The sequence below is a fragment of the Amblyraja radiata genome, chromosome 32, assembly GCF_010909765.2.
Source record: "Amblyraja radiata isolate CabotCenter1 chromosome 32, sAmbRad1.1.pri, whole genome shotgun sequence".
NCBI lineage: Eukaryota > Metazoa > Chordata > Chondrichthyes > Rajiformes > Rajidae > Amblyraja > Amblyraja radiata.
In genome coordinates, this window is record NC_045987.1 from 12,956,163 (window position 1) to 12,972,090 (window position 15,928).

Here is a 15,928-nt window from a genome sequence, read left to right on the forward strand (position 1 = left end):
TCTAACCTAGCAGAGAGAGAGCTTCCTCATGCAATGTAGGATACCAGCTGTGTAGCAGGAGTTGGTGGAATGGTTGGATTCGAGGAGGGGGGTCCCAGTAATAACAAGCATTACATGAGGTGGTGTCATTGACATTCACATTAAGGATGCATGCACGCCAAGCAAAGCTGGCAATGGAAAATTGGCAATTAACACCCCTGACCCAAATGCTACCAAGGCATGGAAGACAATGAGCCCTCACCCTGCACCACCAGAGTCCTGTCCACACTGACCACCCCGACTTTGTTGCGGGCAATGCAGGTGTACCATCCCGCATCAGCAAGCTGGACCTGTGGGATGTGCAGCGTTCCGTTGGCAAACATCTGCATGTATCTCTGGTCGCTAAGCGGGCGGCCATCTTTCACCCAGGTTACCTTCGGATTAGGCCGGCCTGCTACCTCACAAGGCAACGTGATGGAATTGTGAATGGTGGCCTTATATTCCCTGCTGTCAGCTTTGATCTCTGGCGGCACTGAATGAAAGAGAGAATTTAAATCAATTATGACACAATTTGTTGATAAGTGCTAGGAGCAGAAATAGACCATTCAGCCCATCGTCTACCTGCCATTCAATCATGGCTGATCTATCTTTCCCTCTCAACCCCTTTCTCCTGCCTTCTCCCCAATGCCTCAGACACCTGAACTAATCAAGAATCTATCAATGTCTGCCTTAAAAATATCCATCAACTTGGCCTCCACAGCCTTCTGTGGCATTGAATTCCACAGATTCACCAACCTCTGACTAAAGAAATATCTCCTCATTTCCTTCCTAAAGGTGCATTATTTTATTCTGTGGCTGTGGTCTCTGGTCCTCGACTCTCCCACTAGTGGTAACATCCTCTCCACATCCACTCTATCCAGGCCTTTCACTATTCGGTAAGTTTCAATGAGGTCCCCCCTCATTTGCAACTTATTTATGCACCAAATCAACCAAACCATGTCAAATGTACAACTCCATGCTCTCTGGGAAGAGAGGTCAGCATGTATCTGCCACTGGAATGTGAGGTCAATGTGTCTGATCCCCGGTAATCTGTACAGGGCTGTCCACAGATGCCAGGCTATGTGAGATACTTGGCCATCCTGGCTTAGGGTTTGGGATGATGATGAGGAGGAGAAATTAGGAATAGGAGCTGGAATTAGAAATATACCCGTTGGAGCGTAGGAGGCTAAGGGGTGACCTTAATGAGGTGTACACGGTCATGAGGGGCATGGAGAAAGTGAACATTCAGTCTTGTTCCCAGAACAGAGGATTTTCAAACTAGAGAATGTAGTCTTAGGGTCAGAGGTGAGAAATTTAAGAAGGACCTCAGGCAATTTTTTCTCTGAGAAAATAAACTGTATCTAGAATAAGCTGCCAGATACAATTAATATGTTTAAAAGAGATTTCGATAGATATGTGGTTAGGAAGGGTTCAGAGGGATATGGGATAGTGAAAGAAAATGGGTCTAGCCCAGTATTCCAACGTCAACATGGATAGAATGGGATGAAGGGCCTGTTTCCCTGCTGTACAGCTCTATGTATCAAGAATCCTTAGGTGGTGATCCCAGTCTGGACCTTCCCATCATCATGAACAATCTTCCTGCATCTAGTTTGCCCAGATCTGATCGGAGTTTGTAAGTTTTCATGAGGTCCCCTCTCTTTCTTCTGGGCTCAAGCAAATAGGCATCTCAATCCAATGCATCAATCCTGCCATCCCAGCAAATAGTCCACTGACTATTTACTTTACTGCACTCCTTCTATATCCCTCCTCAGATGAGGAAACCAACCTACACACAAAATGATCAGACGGCATCTGATACCTGATTATTTGATCTTCAGTTTGTGTCCAGGTTTAGTCCCATGCTGAAGTACTTGGAAAATGAATACTATGAAATTTTAAAAATATATTTATCGTACAGAATATTGTCTACATCCAAGTCAATGGGCTAACATGTGGCTTCATATTTGTCTCAAAATATGGGGCACCCACCAGAATACAGTCCACAAGTATTGGAGTGCTTCAATGCTGACAATAAGTTCTTAAACCCAAAAAAGAAATTGCTGGAGGAACTTTGTAGGAGGGAGAGGTCCAGACATGGATTTGATCTGAAGAAGAGTCCCATCCAAGAACTTTGCCTGTCCATTCCCCCCACAGATGTGACCGGACCTGTTGAGTTCCTCCAACACTTTGTGTTTTGATCAAGATTGCAGCAGCTGCAGTTCCTTGTGTCATAGAAACATAGAAAATAGGTGCAGGAGGAGGCCATTCGGCCCTTCGAGCCAGCACCGCCATTCATTGTGATCATGGCTGATCGTCCCCAATCAATAACCCGTGCCTACCTTCTCCCCATATCCCTTGACTCCACTAGCCCCTAGAGCTCTTTCTAACTCTCTCTTAAATCCATCCAGTGACTTGGCCTCCACTGCCCTCTGTGGCAGGGAATTCCATAAATTCACAACTCTCTGGGTGAAAAAGTTTTTTCTCACCTCATTCTTAAATGACCTCCCCTTTATTCTAAGACTGTGACCCCCTGGTTCTGGACTCGCCCAACATTGGGAACATTTTTCCTGCATCTAGCTTGTCCAGTCCTTTTATAATTTTAGATGTTTCTATAAGATCCCCCCCTCATCCTTCTAAACTCCAGTGAATACAAGTCTAGTCTTTTCAATCATTCCTCATATGACAGTCCCGCCATCTCCAGTTCTTAAACCCAAGCGTATAGTGCCCTTTATGGTCCTCTCTCTTGCCCGTACCTTGCACCACCAGTTTGGTTTTGCCCAGAGCTGTGCCTGCTGCATTTTGGGCAATGCACATGTAATGCCCAGAATCCTCTTCTGTAGCTCTCACGATCTCCAACGCTCCGTTAGCCAACATAAAATAACCTGAAACAGATAAGTCATTTAATCAACGCATGGTGTGAGACACAGGACTGTGTAGCTCGGCCTGGGAATAATTAGTACCGAGGTACAGTGAAAAGCTTTTTGTTGCGTGCTATCCAGTCAGCAGAAAATCGAGCCGTCTACAGTGTACAGATACAGGATAAAGGGAATAAGATTTAGTGCATGATAAAGTCCAGTAAAGTCCGATTGAAGATAGCTGAGAGTCTCCAATGAGGTAGATAGTAGTTCAGGATCAGTGGCGGACTGGGTCTAAAAATATTGGTTGCCAGGAGACAAAGGGGGCCCACTTCATCAGGGGCCCACTTGATATAGGGGGCCCACTTCATCAGGGGCCCACTTGCCATCGGGCAAGCTGACACCCTGGCCATCCGCCACTGTTCAGGATCACTCTCTAGTTGGTGATAGGATGGTTCAGTAGTCTGATAACAGCGAGGAAGAAGCTGTCCCTGGAGTTTAATGCTCGCTACCTCTACCCGGGCTAACACAATATTATTGGCTGATGGGAGTGCTGACATGAATGGAGACACAAAAGACTGCAGATGCTGCATTCTTGAGCAAAATGCAAAGTCCTGGAGGGACACAGCGGGTCAGGCAGCATCTGGGAAGGGAATGAATAGTTGATGTTTCAGGTTGGGAACCCTACCTCAGATGAAGGATGCTTAAGAAGGATCCCAACATGAAATTACATCTGTTTGTGCCCTCCATTGATGCTGCCTGACCTGCTGAGTTCCTCCAGCAGTTTTTTGTGTTTTTTGATGTTGACATGGATGTCTAATGACAGGGTCTCTGTTGCAATTCAACAGGGTGCAGTGGCGCATGCATAGAGGATCACTGGTCAGATCTGGTCTAAACTGAAGGGAACAAATGTATTGCTGTGTCAAAAGAATTGAGAGTTGGCATTGCCCATTCTCCCCACGTTACATGAGACAGTGAATTAAATAGATAGTCCCTTTGCTAAGAACCGTCAAAAAATGAGCCAAAATGAGCCAATCGCACCTTGCATTTGGATTTTACACGTGAGCATGGAAACGAGTGGCATTCTGAGACAGAAATATTCTACTCAAAGTACTCTCTAAAAGTGATGAAGCTTTCTGCCTCTCCTTTCCAGACCCCTAGTACTCTGGGTTAAAGAATGCTCCCCCATCTTCTCTCTAATCTCCCCACCAAAGACTATACCCTGTTTAAGAAGGAACTACAGATGCTGGAAAATCGAAGGTACGCAAAAAAGCTGGAGAAACTCAGCGGGTGCAGCAGCACCTATGGAGCAAAGGAAATAGGCAACGTTTCTGGCCAAAACCCTTCTTCAGACTGATGTGGGGTGGGGTGGGGGTGCGGGGAGAAGAAAGGAAAAAGGAGGAGGAGCCCGAGGGCTGGGGGATGGGAGGAGACAGCAGGAGGGCTGAGGAAGGGGAGGAGACAGCAAGGACTAACAAAATTGGGAGAATTCAATGTTCATGCCCCCAGGATGCAGACTCCCCAAGCGGAATATGAGGTGCTGTTCCTCCAATTTCCAGTGTTGCTCGCTCTGGCCTTGGAGGAGACCCAGGACAGAGACTATACCCCTGGTTTTTTTTAACCTTTCACCTGGAGCAGGTTCCCTTCAGGCCGTTGCCTCGGGCTTGGACTGGCACCTTACCTGAGCTTGAGATGGTGACGCCATCCTTCTGCCAGGTGATGCTGGGTCTAGGTGTGCCCGTCCATTCACAGGGCAGAATAATGCCATGATTCACCACAATTTCAAAGGTGGCAGGTAGGGGCTTGATGACTGGTGGTTCTGCAAAGGCAGATAGACAAAAGAAATCCTGGTGATAAACTTGTTAAGAAAAGAAGCAGTGATTTATATGGGAGACACAAGAGACTGCAGATGCTAGAATGTGTAGGAAGGAACTGCAGATGCTGGATGCTCACAAAAAGCGGGACAGGCAGCATCTCTGGAGGGAAGGAATGGGTCGAGACCCTTCTTCAGACTAGTCAGGGGGAAGGGAAAATGAGAGATATAGACGATGATGTTGAGATGAAAAAAAACAATGCATGATAGATATGCAAAAAAGTAACAATGCTGGAATCTTGAGCGAAATCAACACCAAACTGCTGGAGAAATTCAGTGGGCCAAGCGGCATTCGTGGAGGTGAAATGAAGAGATAATGTTTTGGACCTGAAACATCATCTGCTTATTCCCTCCACACATGCTGCCTGGCCCACTGAGTTCCTTCAGCACATTATTTTTCATTCAATTTATAAGTATCAGGCCTTTCACAATCTTAGGACATCCTTTGGGGTATGTTGTTTAAGAAGGAGCTGCAGATGCTGGAAAAAATCGAAGGTACACAAAAATGCTGGAGAAACTCAGCGGATGCAGCAGCATCTATGGAGCGAAGGAGATAGGCAACGTTTCGTCCCGAAACGTTGCCTATCTCCTTCGTTCCATAGATGCTGCTGCACCCCGCTGAGTTTCTCCAGCATTTTTGTGTACCTTTGGGGTATGTTCACTGGTGTAAGGAAGGAAATACGACTCTCACTCATGCAGAGTAACATACAGTAGAGAGAGGGGTAACGTTGAAATGAAATGAGCGGGAGGTGACACAGAGGGTGGCGGGTGCCTGGAACGTGCTGCCAGGGGTGGTGGAGGCAGACATGATAATGGTGTTTAAGAGCGTTTTAGCTGGGCACATGGATATGCAGGGAATGGAGGAATATGGCAAGGGGAGATTAGTATAACTTATGCCCCTGTCCCACTTAGGAAAACTGAACGGAAACCTCTGGAGACTTTGTGCCCCACCCAAGGTTTCCGTCCGGTTCCCGGAGGTTTCCAGAGGTTTTTGTCAGTCTCCTTACCTGCTTCCACCACCTGCAACCTCCGGCAACCACCTGCAACCTCCGAGAACCGCACGGAAACCTAGGGTGGGGGGCAAAGTCTCCAGAGGTTTCCGTTCAGGTATCCTAAGTGGGACAGGGGCATAAGCATCATGTTCGGCACAGACATTGTGGGCGGAAGGGCTTGTTCATGTGCTGCTGTTCTGTGGTCTAAGTGTCATTTGATATTCATTCCCTATTGCGTGCAAGTATTTCAGCACCATACATGTGGTTCTACAGATGGACAGCTCGTTGCCCGTTTACCTTGCACAATGAGGGCGACGTGTTTCTGTGCTGTCCCCACCACGTTCCGAGCTGTGCACAGGTAGTAGCCACCATGGCTCAGCTTTGCCAAGGCAATTTCCAGGGCACCTAAAGAAATACAGAAGTTCCAAAACAATTCTGGCAACTATGAACCCCCTGTGAAAATGTGCAAGGCATGTCAGGGGAAGCTGTCGAAGCCCATTCAATTATGACTTACACAAGACATGTGTACAGAAATATGGATAGGACGTGTAGATTGATGATGCATGTGAGCCAATCACACACAGGCCAGCACCACTAACTCCACCCCTCCATAACACTAATACTAACGCCCCATTCCGGCACTTCAGTTCGAACAGCCAGGATGTATTGATAACCTGTGCTCTACAGCTCTATGACTATTAAAAGACACAGACCAGTCCAATTTTATTGACAAACATGGGTAACCGAATGATTTGCATGACTGCTTTTTGCTTGACAAATAAGTGTTGAATAATCAGGCAGTATCTTGGCCAGCTCATGAAGGTCCAAATCCAAGCTGGACTAATTTTTGCATGAATAGATCAATTAACTTGATTAAAAAGCACAACATGGAAACAGGCCCTTCACCTTAGGGTGGGGGTGGGGATGAGTCAGGAGTCCCACAGCCAAGCCCATCGCTGGATCGCACCCAATGTCAACATGTTACCACGTTCAATATCAGGGGTGGCTGGATGATAGGAATCCAGACTGATTTCTCCTTCCAAACCAAGGGGGCAAAGATCTCAGGCCAAACCACCATCTGTTGTTATGGTAATAGATGTTAACAAATTGAGCACGGATCATGGATCCAAAGGAGATGACCAACCCTCTGGTTAAAAGTTAATTAAAGTTCCCTTTGTATAAGACAGATCACATGGGGACAACATATTACATTTTAGCTTAGTGGAGTTAGTGTAGTAATGCCGCGCGGAAACAGGCCATTCGGCCCACCATGTCCGTACCGACCAGCGATCCCCGCACACTAACGCTATCCTACACACACTAGGGATAATTTATAATTATACCAAGCCAATTAACCTACGTATATTTTTGGTGTGTGGGAGGAAACCGGAGATCCTGGAGAAAACCCACGCAGGTCACAGGGAGATCGTATAAACTCCGTACGGACAGCACCCATAGCCAGGATCGAACCCGGGTCACTTGCGCTGTAAGGCAGCACCTCTACCGCTGCGCTAACGTGCCGCGCTAAATCACTAACCAAAATTTTAAAAGGCCTTAACGTGTACCAAATGTACATTGGTATATTTGTCTATTAAAAGCAAGTGAACCATGCACAGACCTGTGGGCAGGACTTTGTACCCAGGCCCTCGGTTCCCCAGTTGGCCTCCATCCTTCATCCAAGTCACAGAAGGCTTTGGGATTCCAGTGACATGGCACGGTAGCACCACCGGGGACATCGTACTGACCGTGACATCTGGAGCATCATCTGCAATTGATGGGGGGACTGGAGTACAAATATACAAAGATGTTACATATAATACCTTTCCTATGAGGGGGTTAAGGGTGTCTAATTGTCCAATGCACAAGGAACAGGACAGTGAAATTCTTGCTCGCGTCAGTCTTACTTGCACAAGCACATTAATGGATTAGGAGGAGATACAACAAAATGCTGATGTTGGAATCTTGAGTAAAACACAAAGTGCTGGAGGAATTCAGGCAGCTTCTGTGGGGGGACTGGATAGATGATGTTTCGAGTATGAAGAAGGGTTCCGACCCGAAATAGTGTCTGTCCATTCCCTCCACAGGTGTAGCCTGACCCGCTGAGTTCTTCCAGCATTTTGTGTTTTAATGGATCAGGTATTGGTCAAATGTTTCCCCTTCATAATTGACACAGATGATTATAGCCTTTTCAACGCTTGACAATGGAAGAAACAGTCTGAATTGCCTTAAGACAAGAGCTACAAGCACATGGAGGCATGAGTACGGGAAACTAATGGTTTCAGATAAGATAAATAACTGGATTTGAGTGTAGTAGCTATGAGGAGAGGTTGGACAGACTTGGATAGTTTTCTTCAGTACGCCCGAGGTTGAGGAGTGACCTGACAGAGGTACATACAATTATGAGAGACATACATAAGATAGACAGTCAGATCTTTCTCCCCAAGATGGAAATGTCAAGGTGAGAAGGGCAAAGTGTAAAGAGATGATTCTTTTTACTGAGAGGGTGAAGAGTGCCTGGAACGTGCTGCTAGAAGTGGTGGTGGAGGCAGATACCATATGTTTTTTAGAGACGTTTGGATAGGTACATGGATACACAGGGGATGCGGGAACGTGGATTATGTTCAGGCAGATAAGAGTTGGTTTTGGCCTCATATTCGGCACGGACATTGTGCTGTACTGTTTGATGTTCTATGTCCTATTCATGGAGCTGCCCCCAGCTTCACGCCAGCCCAAATCCAACCGTCACCCTGTTAACTGCTCCCCTTTGGTTCCATGTCCTCGACCCTAAGCCGTGTCGATCAGCAAGGAACCTCAACACCCCTCCCCAGACCCACACCCCCTCACCAAGACAAGAAAGCCTCACCGTGCACGGTCAGCTGGATGAGCCTGTGGGAATCTCCCACCTCGTTTGTAGCCCTGCACTCATACAGCGACGTGTCCTCGGTGGTGACAGAAAGCACCAGCATGGAACCTGATGGCAGCAACCTGGAAGAACACGAGGACCACAGGAACAACTGTCAACCCACCAGTCAGTAACGGCAGCACAAAACTACAGATTCTGAAACTATATTGGACTTTTGAGCAAACGTAACAGCACAATTGCCTTTGTGTTATCATTTCTATTGGCAAGATTCAAGAGTGTTTAAGTGTCATATGTACCAACAAAGGAACAATTGAATTCTTACTTGCTGCAGCTCAACAGGCCCAAGAATGCAATAAAACAGATTATACATTACTGATAAAAATCAATGGATTATTAACAGTAATACAGGGTGAACATTATAATGCAAAACAGAAGCATGTAGTGTAGGGGTCGGCAACCTACGGCCCCCGGGCCGAATGCGGCCCGTAACCTCGAAATCAACCGGCCCGCAGGCTTTTTTCCCTGTAATCATTAGAGCGCGCATCCGAGCTCTGGCTGTACCGCATCCTGCACGGCCGCGCACCTTCTGTGAACACGTTTAAGGAAGATGCTGGAAAAATGGAAGGTAGACAAAAATGCTGGAGAAACTCAGCAGGTGAGACATGCAAGGATTAGATACATAAAAAATAGGTGCTGGAGTAGGCCATTCGGCCCTTCGAGCCTGCACCGCCATTCAATATGATCATGGCTGATCATTCAACTCAGTATCCCGTACCTGCCTTCTCTCCATACCTCCTGATCCCTTTAGCCACAAGGGCCACATCTAACTCCCTCTTAAATATAGCCAATGAACTGGCCTCAACTACCCTCTGTGGCAGAGAGTTCCAGAGATTCACCACTCTCTGTGTGAAAAATGTTTTTCTCATCTCGGTCTTAAGGGATTTCCCCCTTATCCTTAAGCTGTGACCCCTTGTCCTGGACTTCCCCAACATCGGGAACAATCTTCCTGCATCTAGCCTGTCCAACCCCTTAAGAATTTTGTAAGTTTCTATATAAGATCCCCCCTCAATCTCCATGAGGCTCCATGAGGCTGCCTCACCCGCTGAGTTTCTCCAGCATTTTTGTCTACCTTCTGTGAACACGTGATTTGATACCTGCCATCCAGGGCGGGATCCATATGTACACATGATAGATGTGGCCCGCCATCCGCTCACAGACATGCGTCCCGGCCCCTATGCAGAACAAGGTTGCCGACTCCTGCTGTAGTGCAGCCAAAGACACAGCCCATAGTTGTCGAGCTCAGTGTTCAAGAGCCCGATGGTCACTAGGAAGATGCTGTTCTTGAACCTGGTCACGGTTCACAGGTTCCTGAACCTTTTTTCTGATGGCAATAGTGAGATGAGCATGGCCAGGGTGATACGTGTCTTTGACGATATTGACTGACCTTCTGATGCTGTGCCCGCTATAGACCCATTTTAATGGCAGGGAGATGAATACCAGTGATGGACCAGGCATATCCTTACGGAGGCAGTTAAGTGCCTTAATCACTTCCAGTAATGCTCTTGAGTATACACATTCAAACTACTCACAGGACTAATTGCTTGACAATTCCAAAAACATTTTTATAACATGGCAATTGGTCAGAGTACACCAAAGCAGATTCAAATGGAGTGTACAAGCGAGTGCTGGGATATATCAGGAAGGAAAGAATTTGCAGAAGGGTGGGGAGATGGCTGAGGAATGACCCTGTGGAATTTAAATTCAAACACTAATGAAATTCTGAAATTGAAAAAGGAGTAGTTATTGTAATCAGGAACCAACCCTAATTAGTGTAGATGGGGCATGTTGGTCGGTGTGGGCATGTTGGGCCGAAGGGCCTGTTTCCTCGCTGTATGACTTTAAGACCCTTTCTGGGTTATGACTGAATCCAAACTTCCAATGTGATTGATTCCTAATGACCACCTTATAGAGTCATACAGCAGGGAAACAGGCCCTTCGGCCCAACTCATCCATGCTGGCCAAGATGCCCCATGTAAGCAAGACCCATTTGCCCCTGTTCATCCCTTTCAGTCCAATTCCTTTTAATAAATGGCCAGTTTTTAGTGTGAACCTTTTTAAATGGGAGTAATTCCTCACAGTATGTGACCTGTTCATTCATTTGTCCTCACCCCTACCCAGTAGTCCACCTTCGATTCCTTGCATTGACATTATAGAGGCAGGAGACAGATTTTGTCCTGGGTCAGATTCAATTCCAGAGAGTGAAACCTGTCCTTCAAACAAGGGATTCATGCAAATACTTATTTTCCATTCAGAGCCTCAATGTTACCTGTACATGTTCTGCTGCAGGTTAAAGTTCAGAGGTTTTCCATTTTTCTTCCAGGTCACTTCAGGTTTAGGACTTCCTGAAACCTCACAGCTCATCTCTGCTTGGGTATTCGCCACGGCCGTGACATTCGTTGGTGAAGGGCTGATCACAGGAGCACCTAAAAGTCAAAGTAAACATTCCTCAGACCGAGACATGCCTGCATTAATCTACATTCGCAGGTGTTTCATTCCTTGAGAAACGTCAAGAACCAAATAGGGTCACGCCACAGGCCAACATGCAAAACTAAAGTCCGCAGTGCAAGCAAAGACACAGTCTGTAGAAGATCATAGTTGCCGAGGTCAATGTTGTGCAGTCTTCCACAGCCTGATGGTTGCCGGGAATAAGCTGTTCTTGAACCTGGAGGTCACAGTTTTCAAGCTTCTGAACCTTCTTCCCGGTGGCAGCAATGAGACGACAGTGTGGCCAGGATAAGAAGCAAATTAGATAAGGCTGATAAGTACAATGAGGTAAACTAGAAGGGAGTGAACAGAGATTGGGGCTGAGAACTGGAGAATGGAAGATGAGAGAAGCTGCAGATTTTCATAACTTTAAAGGCTCTGGGAAAGAGGAAGCTGATGTGGATCCCAATGGCACAAAAACATCTGGTTGGAGCTACAAGGAAATACAGATGCTGGAACCTTGAGCAAAGCACAGAATGCTGGTGGAACTCAGCCAGTCAGGCATCACCTGTGGAGGGAAATGGACGACAACATTTTGGATCTAACTAAAAACAAACTGCATTTAGTCTGTGAAGAAGGGTTCTGACCTAAAACATAGTCTGTCCATTCCTGCTACAGCCCCACAGAGTACCTCCAATGCTTTGTGTTTTTCTAAAGACCATTTGGTTGTCAGACAAGCCCCCTTTTCTAATTTGCAGGAACAAACAAATAAATCACATCAAAAGATGTGAATGTTTTCCTTGCTTGATGAAGTGCTCATGTCTGTCCTACAGTTGCTACATGTTCATCATCTCCTCTTAATGCAAAACAACTGTGCTGGAGGACCTCAGTGTGTCAGGCAATGTCTCTGGAGGGAATGGACAGGGGACATTTCAGGTCAGGATCCTTCTTTAGACTGATAAAGGAGGGTATCTCCCCTTAATGGCCTGAAATGAATTCATATCCCTGGTCAGTCACTAGTTTGTGTCTTCCTTTCCTTTGTCTACTCGAAGGCTCCCCTCGTTTCTCATTCCTTAAGACTAGGAGTTACATCAATAGCAACACCACTTATCCCTGAGAGTTATATATACACATGGCTGTTCAGATGGTCAGTGTAGCATTGTTAAACATACCCAAGACTTGCAGCTCGATCCAATGTTGATCGGAGCCGACTGCACTGGATGCTGAGCATAGATAGCGGCCGGCGTCAAACACTTGCACAGAGGCGATCCGCAGGGAACCGTCAAGGAGAAAGTCAAACCTGAGAGGAAAGGAAGACTTGGCAATCAGTTAACAAACAGATGAACAAAGGTATATGAAACAAGCCGCAGAGCAGGTAGTTGAGGCAGGTACAATAACAATAACTACACAACTTTACTATTGCAACATTTAAGAAACATTTAAAAAGGTACATGGATAGAATAGGCTTAGAGGGATATGGGTCAAAAGCAGGTAAGTGTGACTAGTGTAGATGAGACATGTTGGCTGCTGTGGGCAAGTTATGCCCCTGTCCCACTTAGGAAACCTGAACGGAAACCTCTGGAGACTTTGTGCCCCACCCAAGGTTTCCTTGCGGTTCCCGGAAGTTCCCGGAGGTTTTTGTCAGTCTCCCTACCTGCTTCCACTACCTGCAACCTCCGGCAACCACCTGCAACCTCCGGGAACCGCACGGAAACCTTGGGTGGGGCGCAAAGTCTCCAGAGGTTTCTGTTCAGGTTTCCTAAGTGGGACAGGGGCATTAGGCCAAAGGGCCTGTTTCTACTATGTAAGACTCTATGACTATGAATGAAGGAAAAGGTGTGTGCAGGCACCCAACAATATGGAGCTGACCCTGTAGGGTTTAGGTCTATTATTGTCACGTGTACCCAGGTAGTTTGCTTTGCATGCCATCCAAATTAGACCAGATAATTCTACATATAAATACCATCGAGACAAACTCATTACAGAGGGAAAGATACAGAGTGAGGAATATCATTCTCAGCAATGTAGCGCACCAGTTCCAGAGACAAGGTGCAGTGAATTGGACAGTACTCTAGCTTATGGAAGGACCGTTCAGAAGCCTGATCACAGAAGGGAAGAAACTGTTCCTGAGTCTGGTGGTGTGTGCTTTCAAGCCTCTGTACGTAAGGGCCTGCAGCTTCTGAATAGGATCACAGAAAATGTTTGGAGAAAGAATCTGACAGAAAAAATATTCTTGAGACCAAGACGTACAAATGACCATGGATTAAGATGGACTCCTGGAATGAAGAGATTGGATAATCTCAATGTTGTATCTGATGTAGATGATTGCAGACAGCACTTTTATTGTGATGGTACATTTTTTATATTATAAAAAGATTACTGAAATTAAATTTAAAAAAAAAATCTATTCATTAAATTAGGCGGGCAGGCCCTTAAACATTTTATACCATACCTATACGATAAAACTTTATTTATCCCAGGAGGGAAATTGATCTGCCAACAGTCATAAAACACAAGATACATGAAACAAATGATACGTTTACAATCACCATAGACACCAACAGCAAGGAACAATGTGTGTCCCAGTGCCTTTTTGTCTACAAACACTGGACTACAAGTATATGGAAAGGTACAACCTTGAAGGGAATTGTAGAAACAAGGAACCACACACCATGCTGGTTTGCAAAAAAAGACACAAAGTGGTGGGGTAACTCAGCGGGTCAGGCAGCAACTTTTGAGAACATGGGTAGGTGACATTTTGGATCCCGACCTCTTCTTCTTCTTGCGTATGGCATGCACAATCTAAGACAACTTGTTCTATTTGATCTTATTTGCTTGTGCACGCCAGGTTGATTGCATTCGGTGAAACAGGGCGGACCACGTGAAGGTTGCAATCTTCCACCCCGATCCCGACCTGAAATGTCGCCTATCAATGTTCTCCAGAGATGCTGCCTGATCTGCCGAGTTACTCCAGCACTTTGTGTCCTCTCTTGAGGAGGATTGGATTGTTTCCCTCAAGCTCTGATTGTTCTGGCCATTCGTTTGTACCTAGGGTTCTCTGGGCTCAGTAAACTGCCATCCTTTCTCCAAGTGACCATTGGTTTCGGATAGCCATGGACCTCACATTCCAGCAGAGCAGGCTGGTTGATGAAGATAGCGAGGGTCGGGGATCCGGATTTAACGGTTGGAGTAACTGAAAAGCAGGCAAAAGTACCAAGTAAATAAACCAGGTGATGGAAAGGTACAATAATAAATAAGACAGCAGAGACACAAAACAGAGTTATGAGTTCAATCAATTCTTAACCCAGTTTACAATCATCTAGGGATATTTAGCTTAGTACAGCGATTATTACGAGAGTGGAATTATCATACTGTTCAGTGTGAAAAATCGAGGCGTTCAGGGCAGGATTGTCACAAAACAAGTGTGGCAAGCACAAGGCAAGACTGAAACACTCAATCAAAGAATGAAGGAGGCTGGAGAAAGTGGTGGACATTGCTTGGTCCATCATGGATACTGATTTCCCCACAATCGCAGGGATCTACAGGAATCACTGCCTCAAGAAGGCAGCTAATATCATCAGAGCCCCCCGCTCCCATTTCACTGCTACCTTCGGGAAGATGGCACAGGAGGGTGAAAACCATGATTTAAGGACAGCTTCTTCCCTGGTAGCCATCAGGCTCTGGAACTGTTCCACACAACCCTAACCACTACCTCAGCACCCAAACTACTATGGATTTTGTTCTACTCAGGTTGCCTTTCTCTTTCTTCCCAGTGCAAGGATCTGTGAAATTGCATGCTCACCATGAACAATGACGTTGAAGACACGGCTCATTGCCCCTGCGATGTTGCTGATGTGACACCTGTACATGCCCGTGTCTGCGATGCCAACATGGCTGACCACAAGGTATTGGCTGTCTGGCTCATGCTGAATATGAGAACCAGCCTGAAAGCAAAAGACTTCATATTGTAATCACAGCTGTCACTCCATCAACCTTTACCTAAAACTATCAAGAAAGAAGGGTCCTGAACCGAAATGTCACCGATTCATGTTCTCCAGGGATGTTTTGTGTCTTCCACAGTACTATTTAAACCTACCAGAAACTGTTGTGCATCACCCTGGTATAGAAAAGATGGTATTAGATGAAAAGAGCGTAGAGAGGATTTATAAGGATGTTGCAGGACTTGAGGACTCATGGGAGAGTTGGGACTTTATTTCTTGGAGCACAGGAGGTTAATAGTTGATCTTATAAAGGTGTATAAAATCGTGAGGGGAATAGATGTGGTGAATGTACAGTCTTTTACCAGGGTAGGAGAATTAAGAACTAAAGGGCTTGGTTAAAAGGTGTGGAGGGTTGGATTTAATAGGAACATGAGGGGCAACTTTTTCACCAAAAGGTTGGTGATTATGTGGTACAAGCTGTCAGACGGTGTAGTTGAGGGAGGTACAATAGCAACATTTAAAATACACTTGGGCAGGTACAGGGGCAAGAAAGGTTTAGGGGGATATGGGTCAAACGCAGGCAAATGGGTCTAGCTTAGATGGAGCATCTAGGTCAGCATGGACGAATTGAGCCAAACGGCCTGTTTCCACGCTCTTTGACTCAACTAATAATTGTGTGACCAACCGCAGTCCAGTTCAAAGTGAGTGCAATCACATTGTTTAAACAATATAAAATGTAATCCTGCACCACCCATCACTGAGGAGTTACTTGGGCAATGACTACGTTGGTCTGTTTCTGTGACTTAGGGTCAGGTTGGAGCTCAGAGCAAGTTCAACTTTGAATCTTAAAGCAAACGATTTATAAATACTGACACCGCTAAACATTGACAATGTCCTAACGC

The 15,928-nt window shown here is 46.0% G+C and overlaps 1 protein-coding gene across 4 annotated transcripts in view; it reads right to left on the reverse strand.

Annotated features, from left to right (window-relative positions):
* The window catches only part of hmcn2 (hemicentin 2), a 247,232-nt gene that overhangs the window by 38,897 nt on the left and 192,407 nt on the right, over positions 1 to 15,928 (reverse strand). For all 4 annotated transcript variants that reach the window (XM_033049217.1, XM_033049218.1, XM_033049219.1 and 1 more), the window contains 10 exons: positions 14,888 to 15,029; positions 14,134 to 14,278; positions 12,258 to 12,385; positions 10,928 to 11,084; positions 8,602 to 8,723; positions 7,357 to 7,521; positions 6,036 to 6,143; positions 4,555 to 4,692; positions 2,772 to 2,900; positions 242 to 511 (listed from right to left, as the gene is read on the reverse strand). In XM_033049217.1, the coding sequence (XP_032905108.1) occupies positions 242 to 511; positions 2,772 to 2,900; positions 4,555 to 4,692; positions 6,036 to 6,143; positions 7,357 to 7,521; positions 8,602 to 8,723; positions 10,928 to 11,084; positions 12,258 to 12,385; positions 14,134 to 14,278; positions 14,888 to 15,029 (1,504 nt within the window). The remainder of the gene's footprint in view (positions 1 to 241; positions 512 to 2,771; positions 2,901 to 4,554; positions 4,693 to 6,035; positions 6,144 to 7,356; positions 7,522 to 8,601; positions 8,724 to 10,927; positions 11,085 to 12,257; positions 12,386 to 14,133; positions 14,279 to 14,887; positions 15,030 to 15,928) is intronic.